Source organism: Ovis aries, chromosome 19 (assembly GCF_016772045.2).
Source record: "Ovis aries strain OAR_USU_Benz2616 breed Rambouillet chromosome 19, ARS-UI_Ramb_v3.0, whole genome shotgun sequence".
NCBI classification, from domain to species: Eukaryota; Metazoa; Chordata; class Mammalia; order Artiodactyla; family Bovidae; genus Ovis; species Ovis aries.
Genome location: NC_056072.1, coordinates 14,315,973 through 14,339,815, shown reverse-complemented (window position 1 = coordinate 14,339,815; position 23,843 = coordinate 14,315,973). Strand labels below are relative to the sequence as shown.

The 23,843-nt window shown below is 39.3% G+C and overlaps 1 protein-coding gene across 9 annotated transcripts in view; it reads left to right on the top strand.

Annotated features, from left to right (window-relative positions):
* Window positions 1-23,843, top strand: part of ULK4 (unc-51 like kinase 4) — a 528,243-nt gene that overhangs the window by 62,959 nt on the left and 441,441 nt on the right. For all 9 annotated transcript variants that reach the window (XM_060402096.1, XM_060402095.1, XM_060402097.1 and 6 more), the window contains 7 exons: window positions 107-176; window positions 1,511-1,607; window positions 6,101-6,205; window positions 7,969-8,029; window positions 9,372-9,553; window positions 10,412-10,458; window positions 17,806-17,884. In XM_060402096.1, the coding sequence (XP_060258079.1) occupies window positions 107-176; window positions 1,511-1,607; window positions 6,101-6,205; window positions 7,969-8,029; window positions 9,372-9,553; window positions 10,412-10,458; window positions 17,806-17,884 (641 nt within the window). The remainder of the gene's footprint in view (window positions 1-106; window positions 177-1,510; window positions 1,608-6,100; window positions 6,206-7,968; window positions 8,030-9,371; window positions 9,554-10,411; window positions 10,459-17,805; window positions 17,885-23,843) is intronic.

Here is a 23,843-nt window from a genome sequence, read left to right as displayed (position 1 = left end):
TGACAGTCTCTAATTTGTGTTGTCTGTCTCTTCAAATCTCTGTCTACGTCATGCCCTGCTCATATTTTTGTTCACTTGTGGATATTGTTTTACCTTCCTGCCACAGAAAACCCATCTGACTTGCGGCCTAAGAGTACTCTTGGGGGTCAGTTGAATGAGTGCATGTTTCTTCTCAGGTATGTAAAATACCAGACTGTAAGGACTCTGTGGGGGATGAAAGCTAAATCTTCTTAAAGTGTCTTGTCCTGGTGGCGTACCATGTTGCACAGAAATAAAGGGCAGGGATAAATGCCACATTCCCATTTTGCTCTCCTTGCAAGTTCCTATTCAGTGTTGGCCAGTGGAATGTAGACTTCCCTTTGTATTTTTAAAATTTCTAACCAAGCCACGTTATCTTTTCTGTTTATAAGGGTTAAAACTTCTTTATTTTGTACTTCTACTACAGTAAAATTGAATTTAAAATTTCAGAAGCCTGGCTCCTTTATTTGGATAAAGACTTACAGGAAAAAACAGGTTGTGTTTTTCTTTAAATGTAGTTTTATCTGAGAGGGAGGCTTAAACAATATTTGCAGTCATTGAAATAATAAAATCAGAATGGTATTTAAAGTGATTAGGCCAATGTATTTAAAATTTTAATAATGTATAAATATTAAGTGTTTATAGGTTCAGCCTCATAGTTTAATTTCATGACATAGGAGTTATAGTAATAAACTAAAATTTCCTGATTTGTTTTACCCATATTTAAATATAAAGTATGTTAAATTTGTCTATACATCTTAGGCCTTTTAAGTTCAGTTAAAAAAAAATTTGTATAATCTCTGGTAAATTTTGTGACCTAAGTAAATATTTGTTTAATGAATGAATACAAAGGCAGGTAAGTGGAGGAGAGGTGATATTTGGAAATTTGAAGGAATTCGTCACCAAAATACCATAATGATTTAAATGGAAGAATTTCTTAAAATGCCAAAAAACTCAAACTCAGAGACCCGGATGTAATGGAGTGGCCCCCAGAGTATGGCATCCATTGATAAGTGTGGGAGGAAAATAATTAAAAACAGATGAGGATTATAACTTGTTGCTTAAGTAGGTACCCAAGTAATTTACCAGTTCAAACATTTTATGAAATAAAGTTATAAACATTTTCCATGCTCTGTAGAATATCTGAGCTATTTTATTAATGTAAATCCTGCCTAGATCAGCAGACATTAAAGAAATATTTTTTAAGCTTCTAGTTAAAATACTGTATATAGCATGCCATGCCATGCCCAGCTGATCAGCTGTGTCCAGCTCTTTGTGTCCCCATGAACTATAGCCCACCAGGCTCCTCTGTCCTTGGGATTTCCCAGGCAAGAATACTGGAGCAGGTTGCCATTTCCTACTCCAGAGGATCTTCCCAACCCAGGGGTCGAGCCAGGGTCTCTTGTGTCTCCTGCATCGGCAGGCGGACTCTTTACCGCTGGTGCCACCTGGGAAGCCCCTTGAATAACGTTAACTGGTGTGCATTTTTCAGTTCCCGTCCCACTCCAAGAACCAGCACCGCAGTGGCGTTAAGTCCTGGTGATGCTGTGACTCAGAGTTCACCACAGAAGACTTCTCCCGTGACCAAAGTAAGCAAAGATAGAATGTTTACTTGTTTTCCTTATGCAAGATAACAGAGACTCACAAGAATAGTTGCAAGTTAATCTGTGAACTATGTTTGTAATTGCAAGACTTACACTTAAGTCATCTTCCTTGATTATCACTGGTTTTTCTAGTAAGTACTCTTAAGAGAGAGGTGTTTCATAGGTGTTTTCTTGATAGCAGCTTTATTGAGATGTAATTGACACACCATGCAATTCACCCATTTAAAGTGTATAATTCAGAGGCTTTTAGCATACTCACAGAGTTATGCAGTCATCACCACAGTTAATCTCATCATCCCGCGGAGAAGCCCTGTGTAGCCATTAGCAGTCACTGCTGTTTTCTTCCAGTTTCTCTAACATTTTGCTCTAGGCAACCACTAATCTGCTTTCTGTCTTTATAAGTATGCCTGTCCTGGATATTTCCTTTAAATGGATCATGCAATTTGGGATCGTTTGTGACTGTCTTTTTTTACTGAATGAAGTGTTTTTTAAGATTCATCCAAGTTGTAGCATGTTATCAGTACTGTATTCCTTGTTATTGCCTGATAATATTCTGTCATATATACCACATTTTATGTTTCCATTCATCAGTCTGTGGACATGTGGGTGGTTTTCTTTTGGCTCTTCTGGGCGACGCTGCTGTGAACAGTTGTGTACATTTTTGTGTGGGTATGTATTCTATGCTACATCACATGGTAACTCTTTTTAACCTTTTGAAGAACCACTGAATTGTTTTCCAAAGCAGCTGCACCATTTTACATTTTCAGCACCAGTGTGTGAGTGGTTCCAGTTTTCACATACTTACCAAAACTTGTTACTGCCTGCGAGTCAGTAGATTTTAAAATTGTGGTAAAAAAAATACATTACATAAAATTGACCGTTTTAACCACTTTTTAGTGTGAGTTCAGTGGCGGATAGTGTTGATACAGTCACATTGTTGTGTAACTGTCAGTACTACGAATTCCCCACATTCCCCCAGACCCTGACAACAACTCTTCTACTTTCTGCCTCTGTGAATTTGCCTAGTAAACTTACATTAAGTGGAATCACACAATATTTGTCCTTTAGTATCTGGACTGTTTCATTTAGCATAATGTCTTCATGGTCCATCTATCTTGTAGCATGTATCAGAATTTCATTCCTTTTTCAGGCTGAGAAATATTCCATTGTGTGTTTGTACCAGTTTATTCATTCATCCTTCAATAGACACTTGGGTTGCTTCAACCTTTTGGCTATTGTAAACAGTGCTACAATTGTCTCTCTTTTATTATAGCCACTCTATCGGGTATCAAATTAGATCTCATTGTAGTTTTGATTTCATTTCTTCATTGGCTAATAATACTGAGCATCTGTTTGAGTGCTTATTGGGAATTTATGTCTTCTTTGGAAGAATGTTTATGTAATCTTTTTGCCCATTATTGAGTTGTAGGAATTCTTTGTATATTTTAGATATATGATTATAAACATTTTCTTCCATTCTGTGAATTGTTCTTTCACTTTCTTGATGGTGTCCTTTGAACCACAAATGTTTTTAATTTTGCTATAGACCAAATTATCTTTTTTTGTGTCTGTTGTGGCCTGTACCCTTGGTGTCGTAACTAAGAAACAGTTACCAGCTCTCAGGTCATGAAGGTTTATTTCTGTGCTTGTCAGTCTGCAATCCATTTTGAGTTAGTTTTTGTATATGGCATGAAGTAAGGCGGTCCATCCAACTTTGATTTACATGTGGATATCCAGTTGCCTCAGCACCATTTGTTTAGAAGGCTCTTCCTTCCCCATTTAAATGTCTTGGAATTCTTGTTGAATATTGTGCTTAGTCACTCAGTCGTATCCGACTCTTTCCAACCCCATGGATTGCAGCTTACCATATTCTTCTGTCCAAGGAATTCTCCAGGCAAGAATACTGGAGTGGGTAGTCATTCCCTTCTCCAGGGGAACTTCTGACCCAGGAATAGAACCAAGATCTCGTGAATTGCAGGCAGATTCTTTACCAGCTGAGCTACCAGGAAAGCCCAAGAATACTAGTGTGGGTAGCCTATCCCTTCTCCAGGGGACCTTCGTGACCCAGGAACTGAACCGGAGTCTCCTGCATTGTAGGAGGATTGTTCACCAGCTGATCTATCAGGGAAGCCCTGTTGAATATTAATTAACTTAAAGGTTTATTTTTGGACTCTCAGTTCTATTCCACCGACTCTTTCCTCTTGCTAGTAGCACAGTGTCTTGGGCACTGTGACTTTTTAGTAAGTTTGGAAATTAGGAAGTATGATTCTTGACTTTGTTCTTTTTCAAGGTTTTTTTTTTTTTTTTTTCCCTTGGTCTATTCTGGGTCTCCTAAATTTCCATCGGAATTTTAGGATCAGTTCACCAGGTTTTGAAAAGAAGCCATCTGGGATTGTGAGAACAATTGTGTTGAATGTCTAGGTCAGTTTGGGGAGGATTGCCATGTTAGCAGTATGAAGTTCACTTCCACGGATACGGGATCTCTTTCTACTTATTCAGGCCTTCTTTAGTTTCTTTCCATAGTTGTTTTGAATGCAGACATATTCTGAATTAACTATTTTTCCATGTTATCTCTTATTGTACTTTTTGCTTGGTAGATATAACTGCTTTTAATTCTTACCGTAATTTTTATGTAATGGGAAATGCATTTGAACCGTGTGAACCTTAATTTTGCATTGAAATGAAAAGGTAAAAGGTTATAATAGAATCTCCCTGGGCTAATACGTGTTCTGTTAAATGTGAGCTATGGAATCAGTGTAAAAGTAAAAGATGCACTCTGAAATGTGATAAATGTTGAATTTCTTTTGCCAGATGTTTCTTGTAGAGGAGTGTATGTAATCATCTTATTGAGACTAGTCAAGCACTGATTATAGAATTACTATAAGGGAGCTTAGATTTTTTTAATTCTTTAAATGCTACCTGATGCTTTTTATTCAATTACAAAAATTTTAGAAACCTTGGAAAATGTAGAAGAGGACAAAGAGAATAAAAAACTGCTTGTAATTTAATTACTACCTAGAGTAACCAATGATTACATTTTGATATACTACTTTTGATTCTGTACATGTATGTTCATTTTTAAACAAAGGGACATAATTTTATAAAAGATTTTTGCATTTAATAAGTAAGACCTGATTGTACCTTTTGATTAATTTAGTCCTGAGCATTTTATTTAAGTTTATTTTTTGCTACTGTCATTGATATATGGTATTTTTATAACCTGTTTTTGTACATACATTCACTGTATATGTATGAAATTAATTTTTACATATATAGTTCTCTAATTGGTCTACTTTACTAATTCTTAGATTATTTTAAAAGTTTTTCAGTTGATTTCATCTTGGGTTTTCCTTTGAGTTTTTCTGTTTTGAAAGTCTGTGTTCTTAGATTTTTTTTAAACATTTTTTATAATAGTTCCTTCAAATTCGTTATGAGTCTCTAATGTACTGTCTTCTCAGTTGCAAAGTGGTGGTTGTGGTTTCCAGGAACTTTATTAGCTAATTATTCTGTCCTTTACCTTAGTTTTGAATAGTTTATTTTTCTTCTTATTTTTCACTTTACTGATTTGATTTCCTGGTTATCAGTTTGTTGGTCAGAGTTTCAGTGGACATTCTTAATACATAAATCCAATTTTTTTTTTTTTCTGATGTGAAATACTTAAGGGAAAAGCACTAGGAATAAAAATTGAATTTAAGAAGAGCACAAAGAAGCATCTCGAATAACTGAAGGGGAACATCTGGTTATTCGTTTCTATTACGTATCCATTCCACTTTGGGATTTATAAAGATACAAGCGTTTAAAACCTACTTCAGCCTGGAATTTTTTTACACTGTAATTTAAGCTTTATATTGACTATTTGGTAAAGCAGAAATAAATTAATTTTTGGTGGGTGAAAGATAAAAAACATGCTGATAATTGTAAGATCAGTTTGCCTCTTCATAGTTGAGCACATCAGACTATAGAAGAGCTGTTTCGTAGTTCTAACCAACCTTTGTGGTGAACACAAGCAAGTCAGCTACTTGCTCTGAGCTTTGTTTTTTTACCTGTAAAAACAGGAGTAATAATACAGTAGATATAGGGTTTTTGTGAAGATCAGATGAGACTGTGGAAGTGTTTTGAAGAGCAGTGGAGATCCATCAATACAAGTGACCTTTTTCAGTGGAGTCTACTTAGCATGTTACCGACTGCCTCTTAAAGCTCTTCACTAGTCACAGAAATATGGGCTTCCCAGGTGGCGCTAGTGGGAAGGAATCTGCTTGCCAGTGTAGGAGATGCAAGAGAGGGGGGTTCAATCCTTGGGTTGGGAAGATTGCTTGGAGGGGAGGGCACAGCAACCCACTCCAGTGTTCTTGTCTCAGAAATCCCATGGACAGAGGAGCCTGGCAGGCTGCAGTGCATAGGGTTGCAGAGTCAGACACGACAGAAGCGACTGAGCACGCACAGTCACAGAAACAGCCTAATTCTTGCTACTCTTCCAGATTGCAAGTGGCCACCTGAGTCAGCAGGATCTGGAGTCCCGGATGAGAGAGCTTATCTACACAGACTCAGATCTCGTCATCACCCCGATCATTGACAATCCGAAGGTGTGGAAAGACCCCAAAGGCACCCAAACACCCTGGGGCTGGAATCTGGGTGACGTTTTCATTCCCCAGTCTTATCTTCTCCCCTGATTCTTGTGGTTGTCTGCTTTTCTTTCTGTCTTGCCACGTGCCCGTGCTTAGATGAACGACTGCAGACCTTCTCCCTGACGGTGTGTGGTGAAGGCACGTGTCAATGAGCAGCGCTCCCCGGCTGGGGTGACGGGCTGATCACAGAGAGACCATAGCTCTCATAGGTGGTCAGGATTGCAGGGCAGGTGATGGCGAGAGACGGGGAGCTGTGTGCAGCTTCTCTTAGTGTTAATATTGTACAGGAACACGGCATGGCTAGTAGAGCTAGGGGCCGGCATTCATACAGTGCTAGTAACTGCTGAACTTACTCGAATTTTATCACTTGTACCACTGGTGTCCCTTTTCTGTGCTGGGATCCCACATTACATTCGGGATCTTTTGCCTCCAGTTGGTCCCTGGACCACATGGTCTGGGGTAATTGCTCACTCTTTCCTTGTCTGGTATGATCTTGGGCTTCTCTGGTGGCTCAGATGGTAGAGCATCTGTCTGTAGTGCGGGAGATCTGGCTTCCATCCCTGGGTCAGGAAGATCCCCTGGAGGAGGAAATGGCAACCCACTCCAGTACTCTTGCCTGGAAAATCCCATGGATGGAGGAGCCTGGTGGGCTACAGTCCATGGGGCCTCAAAGAGTCGGATACAACTGGGCGACTTCACTTACGATCTTGATACTTTGAAGAGTACTGGGTAGGTATTTTGTAGAATGTCCCTCAGTTTGGGTTTGCCTAAGCATTTCTCATGATTGGAAATGATGTTATGCATTTTTTGGTGAGAATACTACCAGCAAAAGTTTTAAAAATGCTCCCTAGGGAGTTTTTGGAAAAGTTAGACATAGAAACGAGGGTTGAATTTTTAAATTAAAAGTGTCACAATGAAGTCCCCCAGCTAACCCAAACTCATGGATCCAACTGCTACATGTGGTCTTCATTTTGCTTGAGAAAACTATATGGTCTTCTGTTCAAGACCTTAGCCCACCTTCCAGCTCTTCCGTAAATCCTGACCTCATCAAACCTGAAGTCCTTATTGATTCTCTAGTTTCTTAGAAACATTTCCCTGAAGTCTGTAATTGTGTCCTGCCATTTTTGCATTCTAAGATAAATATCTCCTGATTTTTCTGCTGTTTAACAGAGGTTTGTCTTATCTTTCCAAGCACAGTGCCAGCTCTCTGGCAGTTGGCTCAAGGCTTCTGTGTGTTTCTCTCCCACTTCGCACTTAGCACAGTGCTTTGCTTTGACAGGTAGCCGGTAAATAGTTATTGAATAATTAAATTTCTAACCTAGAAGTAAATTAGCTTAAGAGTAAGCCAAGATAGGGTGGACTGACTCTCTGCCATGAAGTTTTATTTTATTGCAGACGTCAATTGAAATGATTTTATTTTATGCCTTATCACTTGTTATTTGTGTATTAATCTGAAAGGGCTCTGTTGAATGCTTGTTCTTTTTGGTGTTGCGTTTTATGTTATTCTTCTCTGTCCTCATTGATTTGTAATGGCGTCACCGACTCGATGGACAAGAGTTTGAGTAAGCTCCGGGAGTTGGTGATGGACAGGGAAGCCTGGCGTGCCGCAGTCCATGGGGTCACAAAGGTTGGACACGACTGAGAGACTGAATGGGACTGAATAGGAGATACATCGGGAGACAGATACCCATCTCAAAAGTTTTTTTTTGTTTTAACCACAGATCATGAAACAACCACCAATTAAATATGATCCAAAAATATTGCATCTACCAGCACATTCAGGTAGGATCCTGAAGGGCTTATCAAACACACAGATTCATGGCAGGCAGATACAAGTATAAAATTTAATTGTAGATGGAATATTTTATTTATGAATAGCTAAATTTTTATTTTCCTGCCAACTGGCTATTTTCTTGAGGCATTGTTGTATAAACCAGCTATAATCCTCTTGTGCCAGCGTTTGCCTTACTCAGCTGGGTCCAGGCTGCCATGGATTCTTCTGGGCAGGAAAGTTTCTGTAAAGCTGGATGGGTTTCCCTGTTGTGTGTGTGGGCCCTTCTCCCGCCCTGGAGCTTAAAAGCCCGTTGAATTTCCAACTTTAACCGTGCTGTTGTGGGTACAGAGAGTTGGAAACCGTAAGGAAGAATCGAGATTTCTACTTGAAGGAGTGAGGCAGTTGAGATTGGAGTCAGATGGCTCATTTTTGTGGGGATGATGTAGGCCTGGAGAGACTTGAAGGGTGATTGTTACTTTTCTTTTTTTCCTAATGGAAAGTCTTATTTAGGGTGAGTTTAAGAATTTTTCTAATACCTTGAATTGATGTATTTTGTTTGATAAATTATATTTTAAACTAGACCTGGAAAGATTCTTCATCATAGCTGGAGTAGAATCTAAAAATTGAAATCAAAGTAAATGTAAAATAAAATATGTTCACGTTTTAAGTATTCCAAGTAGAAGCACAATTTATGAAAACTTAAGAGGGGTTTATCTCGAAATATTCCTTCCCTTTTCCACTTTAGTTTGAATTATTTTAAGAAATTATTGTTAAAGCTTATTTGTTTAAATATAGAGATTAGGTGAAATTAATTTTAGCTGGCGTTTCATTTCCCAGTTTTTGCCTTTTGTTTGTAGGCATTTAGAGGTGGTACTCCCAGATGGTTTCAGCTCTGTATTAACCTAGTTACATTTACTAGTCATTTCAGTGGGACTTCATAACAACTATAGAAATTTTGGCTTTCCCGATGTTTTAAGGCTAGGTTGCTTTATTTATGCAAAGGCCATCTTGTGTTTTTTTTTCATAGTACAGTTTTATTAACTTTGCATTTTGTTATGCTCTTGGTTGCAAGAAAATTCTACTAAATGTAGGCATCTGCCTTGTTTTTTTAAGCATAGTTTTCCATTGACATGGTTTAAAACATCTCCATGGGTAGAAAAATAGAAGACTGTAGAAGAGTAACTGAAAGCAGTGGCCTCTTTAGAGTGTTTTTGGTTTTGATAGTGTAAAGTTAGGGTTTTCTTTGCCCTCACTTTCGCTATTGAATTCTGTGTTCTTCTTTCTCTTGCAACATTTTTAGCAATCTTTTTTCACGTAATCCCCACTTTTACTATTTTCTTTCTTCTGCAGTGGATAAATTAGTATTTCTAGAAGACCAGGACTGGAATGATTTTCTGCAACAAGTGTGCTCGCAGATCGACTCCGCTGAGAAGAGTACGGGGGCCTCGCGAGCCAAGCTGAATCTCCTCTGCTACCTGTGTGTGGTAGCTGGGCACAGGGAGGTGGCCACCAGGCTCCTCCACTCCCCCTTGGTGGGTTCCTAAATATTGGGAAGCAAATAACTCCTTTCACGTCCTTGCAGCCTGCCTTCTGCGCTTAACTTTTTTATTTCTATAGAGAGAAAAGCAAGCACTGAAATACTAATTCAATGTAATTAAAATGAAAAAAGTGATTTATTAGGATGACAGGTTTGCCAGTATTGTCCTCTGTTTAATGCTTGCATCTAAAAGCATTTGAATCGACATTGACTTTGAAGAGCTTCTTTGGTAACATTCTGCTTGCATTTTATGTTAACTTGTAGTAATTGTAAGATTTATTTCATCCATGAAATCATAAGAGAGTGATCTTTTCATCAGCTGCTGGAGTGAGCTGCCCGTGTGGAATAGGGGCTCTTTTCTTGGGTCTTCCTGGTGAATTCCAAGGTTTCTGATGTGACACTGAATGGGGAATCGAGTCTCTAAGCATTTTTCCTTCTTCCTCTGATAATATTGTTTCTTGGGCTATCTTGGCTCATCAATGAAACCGTGGGAATTTGGCAGAGCTTTTGAAGTCATCCTCAGAAAGGAGCATTTTCCTTTCTGGGCCTTCACTGGGGAACTACCTTGAAAAAATTCAAGTCCATTTTCTTGCAGAGTAGTGTTACAGTTCCTTATTTGGTACTTATGTTTGTGGGGTGAGGGGCAGTGGCATGTTTAGAGAATAGAATTGAGGTGGAGAAACTGGACGTACTTGTTTCTTAGTTTTTATCCAGTGCTTTTGCATCTTTGTAAGTAATTACTTCGTTGGTGCGGAATTTGCATTTCATTTGTACATAGGTTTGATTTGTTAATTTAGTGGTCAACTGCTGTCTCATTTCATGATTGAAATACATTTTAATTTTTGTATTCTAGTTCCAGTTGCTAATCCAGCATTTGCGAATAGCTCCAAATTGGGATATGTAAGTAATATTTATATTTTAATAAATTATTCTTATTTTATTAAGTAGTTAAAACATGCATATTTATTAAAAGCACATACTCTTAAATACTTATTACAAAATATTCTAAAGTAATGATAACTCTGAATCATAGTCCTTTCTGTACCATTCCAATTGTAAGTTTAAAAATGAAAGTGAAATTGAAAGTCGTTTGGTCGTGTCTCACTCTTTGGGACCCCATGGACTATGCAGTCCATGGAATTCTCCAGGCCAGAATACTGGAGTGGGTAGCCTTTCCCTTCTCCAGGAGATCTTCCAAACCCAGGGATCAAACCCAGGTCTCCTGCATTACAGCGGATGCTTTACCAGCTGAGCCACAAGGAAAGCCCAAGAATACTGGAGTGGGTAGCCTATCCTTTCTTCAGGGAATCTTCCCTGACCCAGGAATTGAACCAGGGTTTCCTGCATTGCAGGTGGATTCTTTACCAACTGAGCTATCCTTATCCTAATATTATAAATACAATTCTAAGGTTATATAAACTACTTTAAAACTTTATTCATGTTACTTTTTAGAATATTCTTTTAAAAATAATTTTAATTACTATATGTACTTTTGGCTGTGCTGGATCCTGATTGTGGCGGGCGGGCTTCTCATTGCAGAGGGTCTTGTTGCAGAGCGTAGGCTCTAGGCCCGTGGGCTTCAGTAGTTGCCCACATGGTATCAGTAGTTGAGGCTCTGAGGTTTTAGAGCACAGCCTCAACAGTTGTGGTGCACAGGCTTAGTTGCTCTGAAGTATGTGGGATCTTCCCTGATAAGGGATCAAACCTGTGTCTCCTGCATTGGCAGGCCACAAGGGAAGCCCTTGAACATTCTGAATCAAATACTTGACACCTATCCCTGTGTTTTAATTTAGTTACACTAAGGTGTTTTCCTTTGCCACTTTATCTTGCCTTAAGGTGGTTCACAAAATCTAATGAGATTATGGTCTGTAAACTCGTGATGGAAGGATGTGTACTTGATTATATGGAGGCAGCATACTTGGTGAAAAGCACATTAGATACAGTGTTAGCAGGCTTTGTGCTCTGGTCAAACAGTGAGACTCGATCAGATGATTGGCTATTTCTTTCAGAGACTCTCAGCTTCTGAGGGAATCTGTGAGGGATGATGAAAGTGCTTTGGATTCAGACAGATGTGGGAGTGGATCACAGGTCTGCCCCTGGGCAAATTATGACAACAGCTGAGTGTCAGTTTCCTTATCTATAAAATGAGGATAGTGTACCAAGTTCATAGATTTTTGGTAACAATTACAATTTAAAAAAAATTGAAGTCTGGTTGATTTGCAATGTTGTATTGGTTTCAGGTGTACAGCAAAGTCATTCATTTATACACGTATAAATTCTTTACAATTAAATATTGAATGAAGTAGGTGTATGAAATATCTTGGACGGTGCCTGTTCTTAGTGGGTGCTTAGTATATTTTGGGGGTGTGGAAGCTGTAGTTGGTGCTATCAAGCTTAGTTTACTGTTGCGAAGCACATGAAAACACGAAGGTGAAGCCGTTTTGTAAAATGGGCCAGTGGTAGGAGAGGAGTTCTTCCAGGCTGGTGAAATACGGGGGAAGCAACAGGTGTCCACAGAATGCTTTCTTGAATAATTACTCTTACATATCTTCTAATATTACTCTCCCAAGGTAAATTCTGGCATTACAAAATAGGATTTTTATGTCATTTTTGAGCCTGCTAAACTTTGAGAAGGATTGTGGTATGCTCAGTGAAAAGAAAACAACATCTAACCCTTTAGCTGAGACTCAAATTACAGCTTTGAATGGGGTGCCCCCTGCTGACTTTTAAAAACAGACACTCTTAATCCTTTCCAGGTACTATTGGTTTTTTTCTGTTTTTTTAGATTGAAGTTTACTTGTAAAATGGGCTTCCCTGATAGCTCAGTTGGTCAAGAATCCTGCAATGCAGGAGACCCCAGTTCGATCTCTGGGTGGGGAAGATCTGCTGGAAAAGGGAAAGGCTACCCACTCCAGTATTCTTGGGCTTCCCTTGTGGCTCAGCTGGTAAAGCATCCACCTATAATGCGGGAGACCTGGGTTTGATCTGTGGGTTGGGAAGATCTCCTGGAGAAGGGAAAGGCTACCCACTCCAGTATTCTGGCCTAGAGAATTCCATGGACTGTACAGTCCATGGAGTTGCAAAGAGCCGGACATAACTGAGCGACTTTCAGTTACTTGTAAAACAGTTTTAATTTGAGGAAAATGATGGCTAGATGAGCCCTCTGCTCGGAGTCTTATTTTACTCTCATTGTCCATTCAAATACTACTTCTTCCAGTGAGGCTTTTTCTGATCCAGGTCTTATCACCTTGACAGCATATGATCAGGGTCTTTAACTCAGCTAGGGGATAATCACTGTTGAAGTAGGTATACTTGCTCCTTGGTGGTGTTCTGCGTATAGGAAAACAAAGTGAAAAATAGTGTGGTGTAATTTTGTAAGTTTCTCTTCCCTTTATATAACATATTATATGTTTTTCATGTCATTAATTTTTTTGCCCAGGATTTTTTTTTTTTTTTGTGGTATGCCTCTTGTTATAGGCTATGAATATTTGATCATTTTATTTACCCTACCCCTATTTTTGGATAGTATTATAATATTGTAAATAATACATTGGTGAACATTTTTGTGCTTAAATCTTTGTGCCTGTCTGTTTTTTCTTTTTGCTTTCAGGGCAGATTTGTAGAATTAGAATGAACGGGTAGAGAGCAATAGATAATTTTTGTGACTTCTGATAAATTGCTGAAATGCTCTGTAGAAACATACCAGCCTGCGTTCCCAGTCACTTTGTATAAAAATGCCCTTTTGTTAGAACTCATAATAGTGAACATTTATAAAATCTTATTGTTTGTTGTTCAGTTGCTAAGTCATGTTCCACTCTTTATGACCAGGTGAACTGCAGCATGCCAGGCTTCCTTGCCTTTCACTGTCTCCCTAAGTTTGTTCAAAGTCTGGTCTGTTGAGTCGATAATGCCATCCAGTTGTCTCATCCTCTGTTGCCCCCTTCTCCTCCTGCTCTCAGTCTTTCCCAGCATAACCTTTGTCAATCAACTTTACGGAGGTATACTTCACAGATAGTGCATAATATTGTAAGAAATTTTATTTATAAAACAGAATTTATCATTTAGCCATTTTAAGTGTGTAACTCAATGGCATTACATATATTATAGTACTGATGTTATGCAACCATAATCACTGTCGATTTCCAGAACTTTTTCAGTTCCAAACAGAAGCTCTTATCCAGTAACCATTAAATCCTGATCCCTCCTCTTCCAAGACCCTGATAATCTCAGTTCTTTTGTTTCTATGAATTTCCATCTTCTTGGTACTTAATAGAAGTGAGATCATACATTTGTGCTTTGGTGTCTGCATTATTTCACTTACCTTAATGCTTTCAAAGTTCATCTGTCTTGCAGCATGGATCAGAAAGTCTTTTTAAGGGCTGAATAATATTCCACGTATGTGTATGCCACAGTTGATCTTTTCGTCTGTTGATGGACACTGGGGTTGCTTCTAATTTTGACTATTGCAGATAGTGTGGCTGTGAGCCCTGGTGTGCAGATACCTGTCTGAGTCCCTGCTTTCAGTTCTTTTGGGTAATATACCTGGGAGTAGAATTGCTGGATTATTGGGTAATGTTTTGTTCAGTTTCTTGAGACTGCCGTCATTATCTTACACAATGTCTGCACTATTTTGCATTCCCACCACCAGTGCGTGAGGGTTCTAGTTTGTCCTCATCCTCTTCAACCCTTAGTTTTTCCCGTTTTTCTTTTCTTTTTGGTAGTAGCTCTTCTAATGGGTATGAAGTTACATACAGTGTGGATTTGATTTGCATTCCACTCATAACTAGTAATGTCAAGCATCTTTTCATGTCCTTCTTGGTCAGTTGTTTATCTTCTTTGGAGAGATGTCTTTTCAGGTCCTTTGCCCACTTTTGGTTGCCTTATGTTTATTTATTAAGACTTCTGTGTGTATTCTGGACATTAACCCTGTGTTAGGGACATGACTTAACATGCACTTTCTCCCATTCTATGAGTTGCCTTTTTGTTCTGTTGTTAGTCTTCTTTGATGCATACATTTAAAAATTTTGATGCAACCAGGTTTTTCATTTTTTTCTTTTGTTGTCTGTGATTTTAGTGTCATAGTCGAGAAATCATTGCCAGATCCAATGCATAAAGATTTTACATTCATGTTTTTTTCTACACTGCACTCTTTACTGGAATGTTTGTAAGTCTGAACAGGACTACCAGCCTCCATATTTGGTGGGAAACCCCATTTCAAATTCCTCTGACCTCAGGGGTCACCACTGCCCAAAGTCACCCCCCTGTTTCAGAGACAAGCCCCCCAGGACTCTGGTCTTCTCCAGGACAGGCTTCTGTTCTGCCTGTACAGTGTGCATCAGTAGTGTGAGTATTTAAAAGATTTTTATATAAAAGGTCCATACCCAGACACAAACTCATTTGCAAGCGTACCAGAACCTTTATTCCACTCCAGTCAGAATGTCTTCATTTGCTAAGAAAAATATGATGCAGGGCTTGAAAATCATGACCATAAAAATTGAAGGCAGGAGGAGAAGGGGACGACAGAGGACGAGATGGCTGGATGGCATTACCGCCTGAATGGATGTGAGTTTGAGCAAACTCCAGGAGATGGTGAAGGACAGGGAAGCCTGGCGTGCTCTAGTCCATGGGGTCACAAGGAGTTGGACATGACTGAGCGACTGAACTGAATTACGAGTTTTATAGTTTTAGCTCTTACATTTAGGTTTTTGATCTATTTTGAGTTTTTTGTTTTTTAACACAGTGTTAGGTAAGGTCCAGGTTTTTTTTTTTTTTTCAATTGTTTACTTTTGGCTGTTGCCACCTGGGCGTTGTCTGGTTGCAGCGAGCGGGGGCTCCTGTCTAGTTGTGCACAAGCTCCTCACTGCGGTGGCGTCTCTCGCTGCAGAGCATGGGCTCCAGGCTGTGAGGGCTTCCATAGTTGCAGCTGGCAGGCTCTAGAGCTCAGGAGTGGTAGTTGTGGCGCACAGGCTTAGTTGCCCTGAGGCATGTGGGATCTTCCCGAAAGCAGGGATCAAACTCCTGTCATCTGCATTGGCAGGTGGATTCTTTACCAGGGAAGCCCCAGGTTCATTCTTTTGTATATGTTTCTCCAGTTTCGCCAGCACTATCTTTTGAAAGGACTGTCCTCTCCCCATTAAATGGTGTTGGCAGCCTTGTTGATGGTTGTGTTGACCGCATACGGTGAGGGGTTGTTTCTGGGCTCTCTGTTGTTTCATGGGTCTATAAATCTATCTTCCTGTGAGTATTGCAGTGTCTCAATTACCATAGTTTTGTAGTAAGTTTTGAAATCACAAAATGTGACTTCAGCTTTGTTCTTGTTTTTCAAGATTGTTTTCGGTTCCCTTGATATTCATATTCTAGGAAGAAGTTTTCTAGTTTTTGATACAGTTTGACACTTTAATGAAGTAAATGCTCATTGTCAGTTTTTTTTTTTTTTTTAATGCAGTTTCTCCATTTGTGAGTTACTTCACTTCTTGATGGATTGGATTTCACTTGGTCGGTTTCTTTCAGAATTAAAAAAAATTTTTTTTTAAGAAGAGTCTCAAAAAAACAAACAAACAAACAAAAACAAAAACAAAAACAAAACAAAACAAAACAAAACAACAAAAAAAGAAGAGTCTCTCTCAGAGGCTGTGGTTCTGGAGTTACTCCTTCCTTTGAAACTTTCTGGCTGCGGTTTTGGGGCTCAGGCCCAGCAGGCTGAATGAGGCCTCCCAGGACCTTCAGCCCACACCCATCCTTGGGCCCTGGCGCGTGTGTTCTCATGCTCTCATGCGCTGACTGCAGTTTCGGAAGACTCAGGGCCCAGCCCGCTCTTTTTTCTTCCTCTTACATGTGACCAGTTTAATTCTGTTTTTCAGTGAAAAAAAGAAGTTTTCTGTATATTGCAGGGCTGCAACATTTTGCTAGGATATATCTTTTTACAAATTTCCCTTGCCAGTTGGTCTCTTAAAGGCTTTAGCCTTTCTTTTGCTTTTCTCTGTCCTTATGATTTCTTCATCTCTGTTTCATCCCGTTTCTGCTCCTGAAACTCCTGTAGGATGGATGTGGGATTTTGTATCTCTTGACTCTGCATTTTCTTGTGCTTTCTTACTCGTTTATTGAGATAAAATCCACTCCTTCTTGGTTTTTTTATCGAATCTATTTTTTAGAGCAGTCGTGGGCTCACTGCAAATTGAGGGTGCGGTAAAGAGATTTCCCACATGCCTCTGCTCCCCATGCGTGTTGCCTCTCCAGTTATCAGTATCTCCCACCTGAACGGCACATTTGTTGCAAATGAGGCTCCTACGCTGACATGTCAAAATCATCCGAACTCTGTACTTTGACAGTACAATTCACTCTTGGTGTTGCACAGTCTGTGGGTTTGGATACTATTTAATGATGTGTTGTATCATTATGGTATCATACAGTATTTATTGGATAATAAGCAAATCTGTGTTCTGCCTGTTCATACCTCTGACTTTTATTTAACTGCTGAACTTTTTATTGCCTCCATAGTTTTGCCTTTTCCAGGGTGTTGTGTAGCTGGGATCATAAAGTATGTAGTTCTTCCCGATTGGCTTTTTTTTCCCTTAGTAACACACATTTAAGGTTCCTCCATGTCTTTTCATGGCTGATAGCTCATCCTTTTTATTCCATTGTCAACTATTCCAGATATTCCATTGTCTGCATGTATGACAGTTTATTTAACCATTCACATACTGAAAGGGATAATTACTATTTCTTTCCTCTCTCTGGCGAAGACCTTTGAAAAATTTTTACTTTCCATTTCACTATTAAAGCACAACTTCAGTTTTTGTCACCATTACAAATGGACTTTCCAGGTAGCTCAGTGGTAAAGAATCCACTGCCAGTGCAGGAGACGCCAGATATGCAGGTTTGATCTGTGTGTTGGGAAGGTCCCCTCGAGGTGGACATGGCAACCCACTGCAGTTTTCTTGCCTGGAGAATCCCACGGACAGAGGAGCCTGGTGGGCTACAGTCCCTGGGGTCGCACAGAGTCGGACGCGGCTGAGCGACGGAGCGTGCGTGCACAGAGATGGTGCTGCAGGGGGCGTGTGCTCATGTCTCCTTGTGTACACAAGGGAACGTTCCTGTGGGTCATACGCGTGGGGGAATGTACGCTCACCCCATCCCATTCCACTTCTCTCTCATGCTGATGCTTACAGTTGTGTAATATAACTAAATGGGGTTGATTTCCTTGATCCTAACTCTCCACTGCAGAACCCATTTTCTGTCTGTTTACAGAAGGGCCAAGGTCGCTCGGGTGATTGGTTTACTGGCCTCGCACACAACTGAGCTCCAGGAAAACGCGCCTGTTATTGAGGTAATTTGTTTCATTACTGAAATGTTACGAATGGCAGAGAATGTTCTCAATTTTAGAACATACAGCTGTCGTGGGTTTTCACTTAAGTGTTTTTCGTGGAATGAGGTAGCTGCTATAAAGTAACCTCAGTAGACCTTCACACTTCAGCAGCCTCTCATTTTCAGCACTGGCAGCTATTGAGGGTGGTGTGGTGGAGTTCATCGTGATTTCAACAATTTTTGGATAAAGCTTGTTTCATTAACTAGATTTCTTGGATGTCTGCCGATGTTACTTTGAAAAAGTAGTAGTGTGTATTTAGCTATCTAGGAAATTTTTGAATTAAGATATACTATATTGTGAATTGTTTTCTGTTGGATAAGGAGGGATTTTGAAAATAACTTGAAATTGTGTCAGGTGCTCCTTTGTAATGCCATCTTTTTAAAAATTCTGTTATTGCTTACAAGATTTTTGTGTTGTGTTGTCCAGTCACTGAGTCGTGTCCGACTCTTTGAAATCCCTTGGACTGCAGCTCCCCAAGCCTCCCTGCCTCTCAGTATCTCCTGAAATTTGCCCAAGTTCATGTCCATGGAATCCAACAAAATTTTTAGTTCTGTAACAATTGAAAACAACCACTAGATGGCACTCAAACACAGGAAAGAAAGTTTTACAAGGTACACCACCATTAAAACCACTTGACTGTAGCAATTGAGACAACCCCTAGAGGACGCTCAAACACTGGAAGCAAAGTTTTACAAGATAGACCTTCAGGAAGAAATAAGCTTGGCAGGTACGTGGCACTTTGTTCATCGTTTCCCTGTTGTTTTGGTTTCTGCTGCATGAGATGTGATTCCAGTTCATTTTAGATTAAGGAAAGCCATAACAGCCTCTTGAGAACAGTGCAGTCATTTCAGGAGATGCGGATTCCTGTGAGGCCCATCTATGAGCCTTAGGTTCAGAACTCTTGAGACGAGGTTTCTGTAGCACAGTTGTGTGTTCATATGTAGTTTTTCAGTAAATCATTAATAAAATTTCAAGGGTGAGATGTGCCCTGATTTCTCCAGGACGTTTCAGTAAAACTCGTGGTTGAAGATCCTGTAGGCTTTCATGCATTGGAGAAAGAAATGGCAGCCCACTCCAGTGTTCTTGCCTGGAGAATCCCAGGGACGGCGGAGCCTGATGGGCTGCCGTCTGTGTGGTCGCACAGAGTCGGACACGACTGAAGTGACTTAGCAGCAGCAGCGGCAGGCATTTTAAAGGCATAGACCTCATTTTATTTTATTAATTAAAAGAATTTTTTATTGGAATATAATTGGTTTTCAGTGTGTCACTCTCAGATGTCCAGCAAAGTGATTCAGTTATGTGTGTATCTGCTTATGTCTCTTCTTTTTTCAGACTCTTTTCCCTTATTAGTTATTATGAAATACTAGGTATGGTGTTCTGTGCTATACAAGTAGGCCCGTGTTTGTTACCTATTTTATATATATTAGTATGTATATTGGAGAAGGCGATGGCACCCCACTCCAGTACTCTTGCCTGGAAAATCTCATGGATGGAGGAGCCTGGAAGGCTGCAGTCCATGGGGTCGCTGAGGGTTGGACACAGCTGAGCGACTTGACTTTCACTTTTCACTTTAATGCATTGGAGAAGGCAATGGCAACCCACTCCAGTGTTCTTGCCTGGAGAATCCCAGGGAGCGGGGAGCCTGGTAGGCTGCCGTCTATGGGGTCGCACAGAGTCGGACATGACTGAAGTGACTTAGCAGCAGTGTATATATGTTAATCCAAAACTCTTAATTTATCCTCCTCCCCTTTCCCCTTTGGTAGCTATAAGGTTTTTTTTTTTTTCTTTGTCTGTTGTCTGTTTCTGTTTTGTATATAGGTGGTGTGTATTATCTTTCTTTTTAAAAGATTCCAGCTATAAGTGATATCATATGATGCTTGTCTTTCTCTGTCTTACTTCACTTAGTACCATAATCTCTGTCTATCCATGTTGCTGCAAATGGCACCATTTCATTCTCTTTTTATAGAACCTCATTATTCATCACTGTAATCCATGGTGCCTAGCCAGGCAAGTAACGTGTGTACATCTGGTATTCAGTCCATGTTAAAAGATTTAATAAACGATTACAAGAATGGCAGGAAAGTGTGGCAGTATAATTTGTTACAAGGAGACTGAAGAGATGGATGGAGAAAAGTCTATTTTACTTTTCTTATGATACAGTTTAAGTCCCTTCCATCTTATTCTGCCATCACTGGCTACAGAAAAGAGCTAGTTGTGGTCTCTGGTATATATTTAGAAGCATCTATTAAATTCTTCCTTATGTTTTCTACAGAAAAATATAGCCAGCTTCTTATACTTTTCCTCCTAGGCAACACATTTATCACCCTGAGTTTGTTGTGGTTCTTATGTGTAGTAATACAAATACATATTATATTATGTTACGTATATTTAAGTCTTAAACATGCGGTGGATATATTTTAGGAAATGGAATATAAAACCTTAAGATTCAGAACTGGAAGGAATATTTACAGTACTCTAGTTTGATCTCTTCATTAAATATTTTCATTATGGAAAATCTCAATATACATACAAGTAGAGAGACTGAAATACTGAGATCACTTCCAACAGTTACTGAGATTTTATGAATACCGTCTGTCTGTCGTCTTACCCTCTCACTCCCCCTCCCTGTTTCCTCCCTCTGTCTTCCCCCTCCGCTGTTACAGTTGGTTTTTTTTTTTGTTTCCTTTTTTGCGGTGCTATGTGGCCTGCTTGCAGGATCTTAGTTTCCTGACCAGGGATTGAACTCCAGCCCCCAGGAGAAAGTGTGGAATCCTAACCACTGGACTGCCAGGGAAATTCCCACGCCCTAACCCCCGATATAGTATTAAAAAAAAAAAAAATCCTAGACCTCATAGTGTGCTCATAAATGCTCTGGTATATATATCTAACAGAAAAGGCTTTAAGAAAATACAAGCACCATGCTGTTACCACAGCTAACACAATCGACAGTGGTTGCCTAATATTTAGTACCAGTCAGTGTTCAGATTTCCCTGATGTCTCACACATGTCATTGTGTATTTTTTCATTGAACCAGGACTGAAACAAGGCAGTACTACATTTAGAGAACATTGACTATTAAGTCCCTGAATTTCAAACCTTTTCCTGTTATCTTTTAGTGCCATTTATTTATCAAAGACAAATTGGCACTTGTTTTAACCAGAGCTGAATTTCATTAAGTTTTATTCTGTCCTTTGTGGTCTTCTCTCACCCGTGTTTCCCATGAACTGCTTGTTAGATCCGTAGACTTGCTGAGATTCAAGTTGTTTTATGGAGAAAGGGTTGGAATCCTTCCTAGTTGGTGCTCTGTGTTTCCTGAAGGAAAATGCATATAATATGCATTATAAGCATCACAGGAAGATGCATATAATAATGTCTGGTTGGTGATAGTGTGATTGGTCACTAGCTTCGAGTGCTGTCAACGCTATGATTTTGAACTTCTCCATCACTCTTAAGAGTTCTAGCCTCTATCGATGATCGGTGCCTAGTGGCATAGTCCTTTAGTGTTCCCAAAATGATACTTTTCTTTCTATAATTCCTTTCTCATTTACAGCTGGTATTAGAACTTTCCCATCTCAGCTAATTGGTTATCCAAAAATACAGAGTGTTTAGCAAAGGCAGGATGAATGATTATCCACCTTTGTAGACCAATATTCAGAGTAACACATTGTGCATTAGTAGTCCTAATTCTGTCCAGTGAGATTTTTTTTTTTTTTTGTATGAAGAAATTACGGATCTACATATGTATGTTTGGATATTTCAGGCTTCTGTAGGCATTAGTCTTTCGGACTGAGATGGAACTCAAGAGCCCGTTCGAGTTTGCTCCTTTCTCCACTCTGCGTGAGCCGATTATTGTCTCTGATAACTTAGTTGCTTTCTGTCAATAAGATTTCACTATTCTTGGGAATAGTCAGCCTTTAGTTCTGAAGTCAGTTCTACAGGAAACCGTATTTAGTTTTAGCTGACCGTGGTGCTTAGAGAGCACAGTCCGGGTCTGGGTGTCACTGATGTTGGGATTGTCATTTTTTCTAGCTAGGAATTGTTCGTAAAGAGAAAAATCGCAAGTTCACTCGTACCTGTACTTTCAGTTCACAACTTTTCTGTTTAAAAATTCCAGTGCTCTTGTTAGAGGCTGAAAACCTTAATTGCTCATGACATCAATACACTTATCTTCTTTAACGGATAGTTGAGAATAAATGGTTTAAAAGTAATAACCATATTATTACTAACAGTAAAATTAAAAAGTGCTGTTTAAGTTACTATTATTTTTTGGTCCATGGGATACAATCTACAGACAGAAACTATGTTTTCAGATCAATTCAAATAATCTTATCACCAATTTGATATATAATTATATATTTTTTCCTTTTGTGTTACATATTTTGGGATTATAGACTCAGGGATTGCTTTGTGCGTGCTTTTTGGATTAAAGATGGTAATACTCTTTTTACTGAAGTGTTACAAATATACAGAAATGTGCACAAAACATACATTTCACGCTCAGTGAATTGTTCCAAAGCGGAAACCCAGGAAACGGCCCCTGGTTCAAGAAACAGAACCTTGCCAGCGTGCCAGGAGGTCCTTCGGGCCTGATCTTGATCACTAATCTCTCCCTTGGCTCTGAAGGTACTGCTGCCGTACCTTCTGATGCTGTGATTACGTTGCCTGTTACTGAGTTATATTCAAATCGAATCACACGGCACGTGGCCTCTGGCTTCTTCTGTTTCATGTCATGTTTGTGAGATTCACCCTCCTTTTGGGTGTCTGTGATTCCCTTCCATTACACCGTCACACCACTGGTGATGGACATTCGGGTTGTTTGCCATGTTTGGCTATTACAGGTAAATCTTGTAAAAACATTCTAAGGCACTTATGTGAGCCTTCTGTTGCATAAACCTAGGCGTTAGAATTGCTAGGTCATAGGATATGTGTATGGTCAACTTCACAGGGTCATCTAAACTGGTTTCCGAAACAGTTGTACAGCCTTAAAATCCTTCCACCAGTGAGAGAGGCTTTTCAGTGCTCTGTGTTCTCAGTAATACTTGGCTGTGGTATAAAATCATGGTAAATTAGCATCTAACAAGTTCTTTATTTTTAGCATATTTTTTAACACGAATGAGTGTTGAATTTGATTCTGTGATGTCTATAGAGGTGATTGTATGGGTTTTATTCCTATCTCTATTAATAGGTAGGTTATGTCAATGGCAGTCCTAAAATTAAACCCCCCTAGCATCTTTAGAAGGCCTTCCACTTGCGATGTATTAACATCTTTATAATGCTCTGTTGCATTCTTCTTGCTCGTAGTTTTTCTGGATTTCTCTCCCCATGGTTCCCCCCCACCATGACACTAAGTTCTTGAAAAGTCTCATAAGTGAGTTGCCTTGTGCAGTATTCAAATTTGTCTATTTGCTTTCTCGTGTTCTCACTAAATTTGATTCTCTAGTCCCAACGTTTCCTATAAATTTTAAGTTAGGTCTAGAGACTTGATGGATTCCAGTTAAATTCTTTTTAGAAATACTAGATCATAGATGATGTTGGGTCCTTCGTAGTTCATCGTGTCAGGAAACATATGGTGTTTGAACTTACTAGGATCATTTGATTAAAGAGGTGATGCCAGACATCTCCTTTGCAGGGTCACTTTCACTGCCAAGTTGAGTGTACAGTAAGAAAATAACTTAGAGACTCACATGAATTGTAACTCTCTTGTGTTAACCTTTTTCTAACTTAAAACTCATGATTTTAGTTCATGACATGCTAATCAATGTATTAACTGTCACTGATTCCCATTGTGTTTTTCTCTCATTTTCAACAGACTCATTCACTTAATTCATTGTGTATGCAACTGTATTATTGCTGTTACTGTTTGAAAATTCATCCAGTTTTCAAATTTATTTTACTTATTATGTCCTAATTTTTTTTGGTA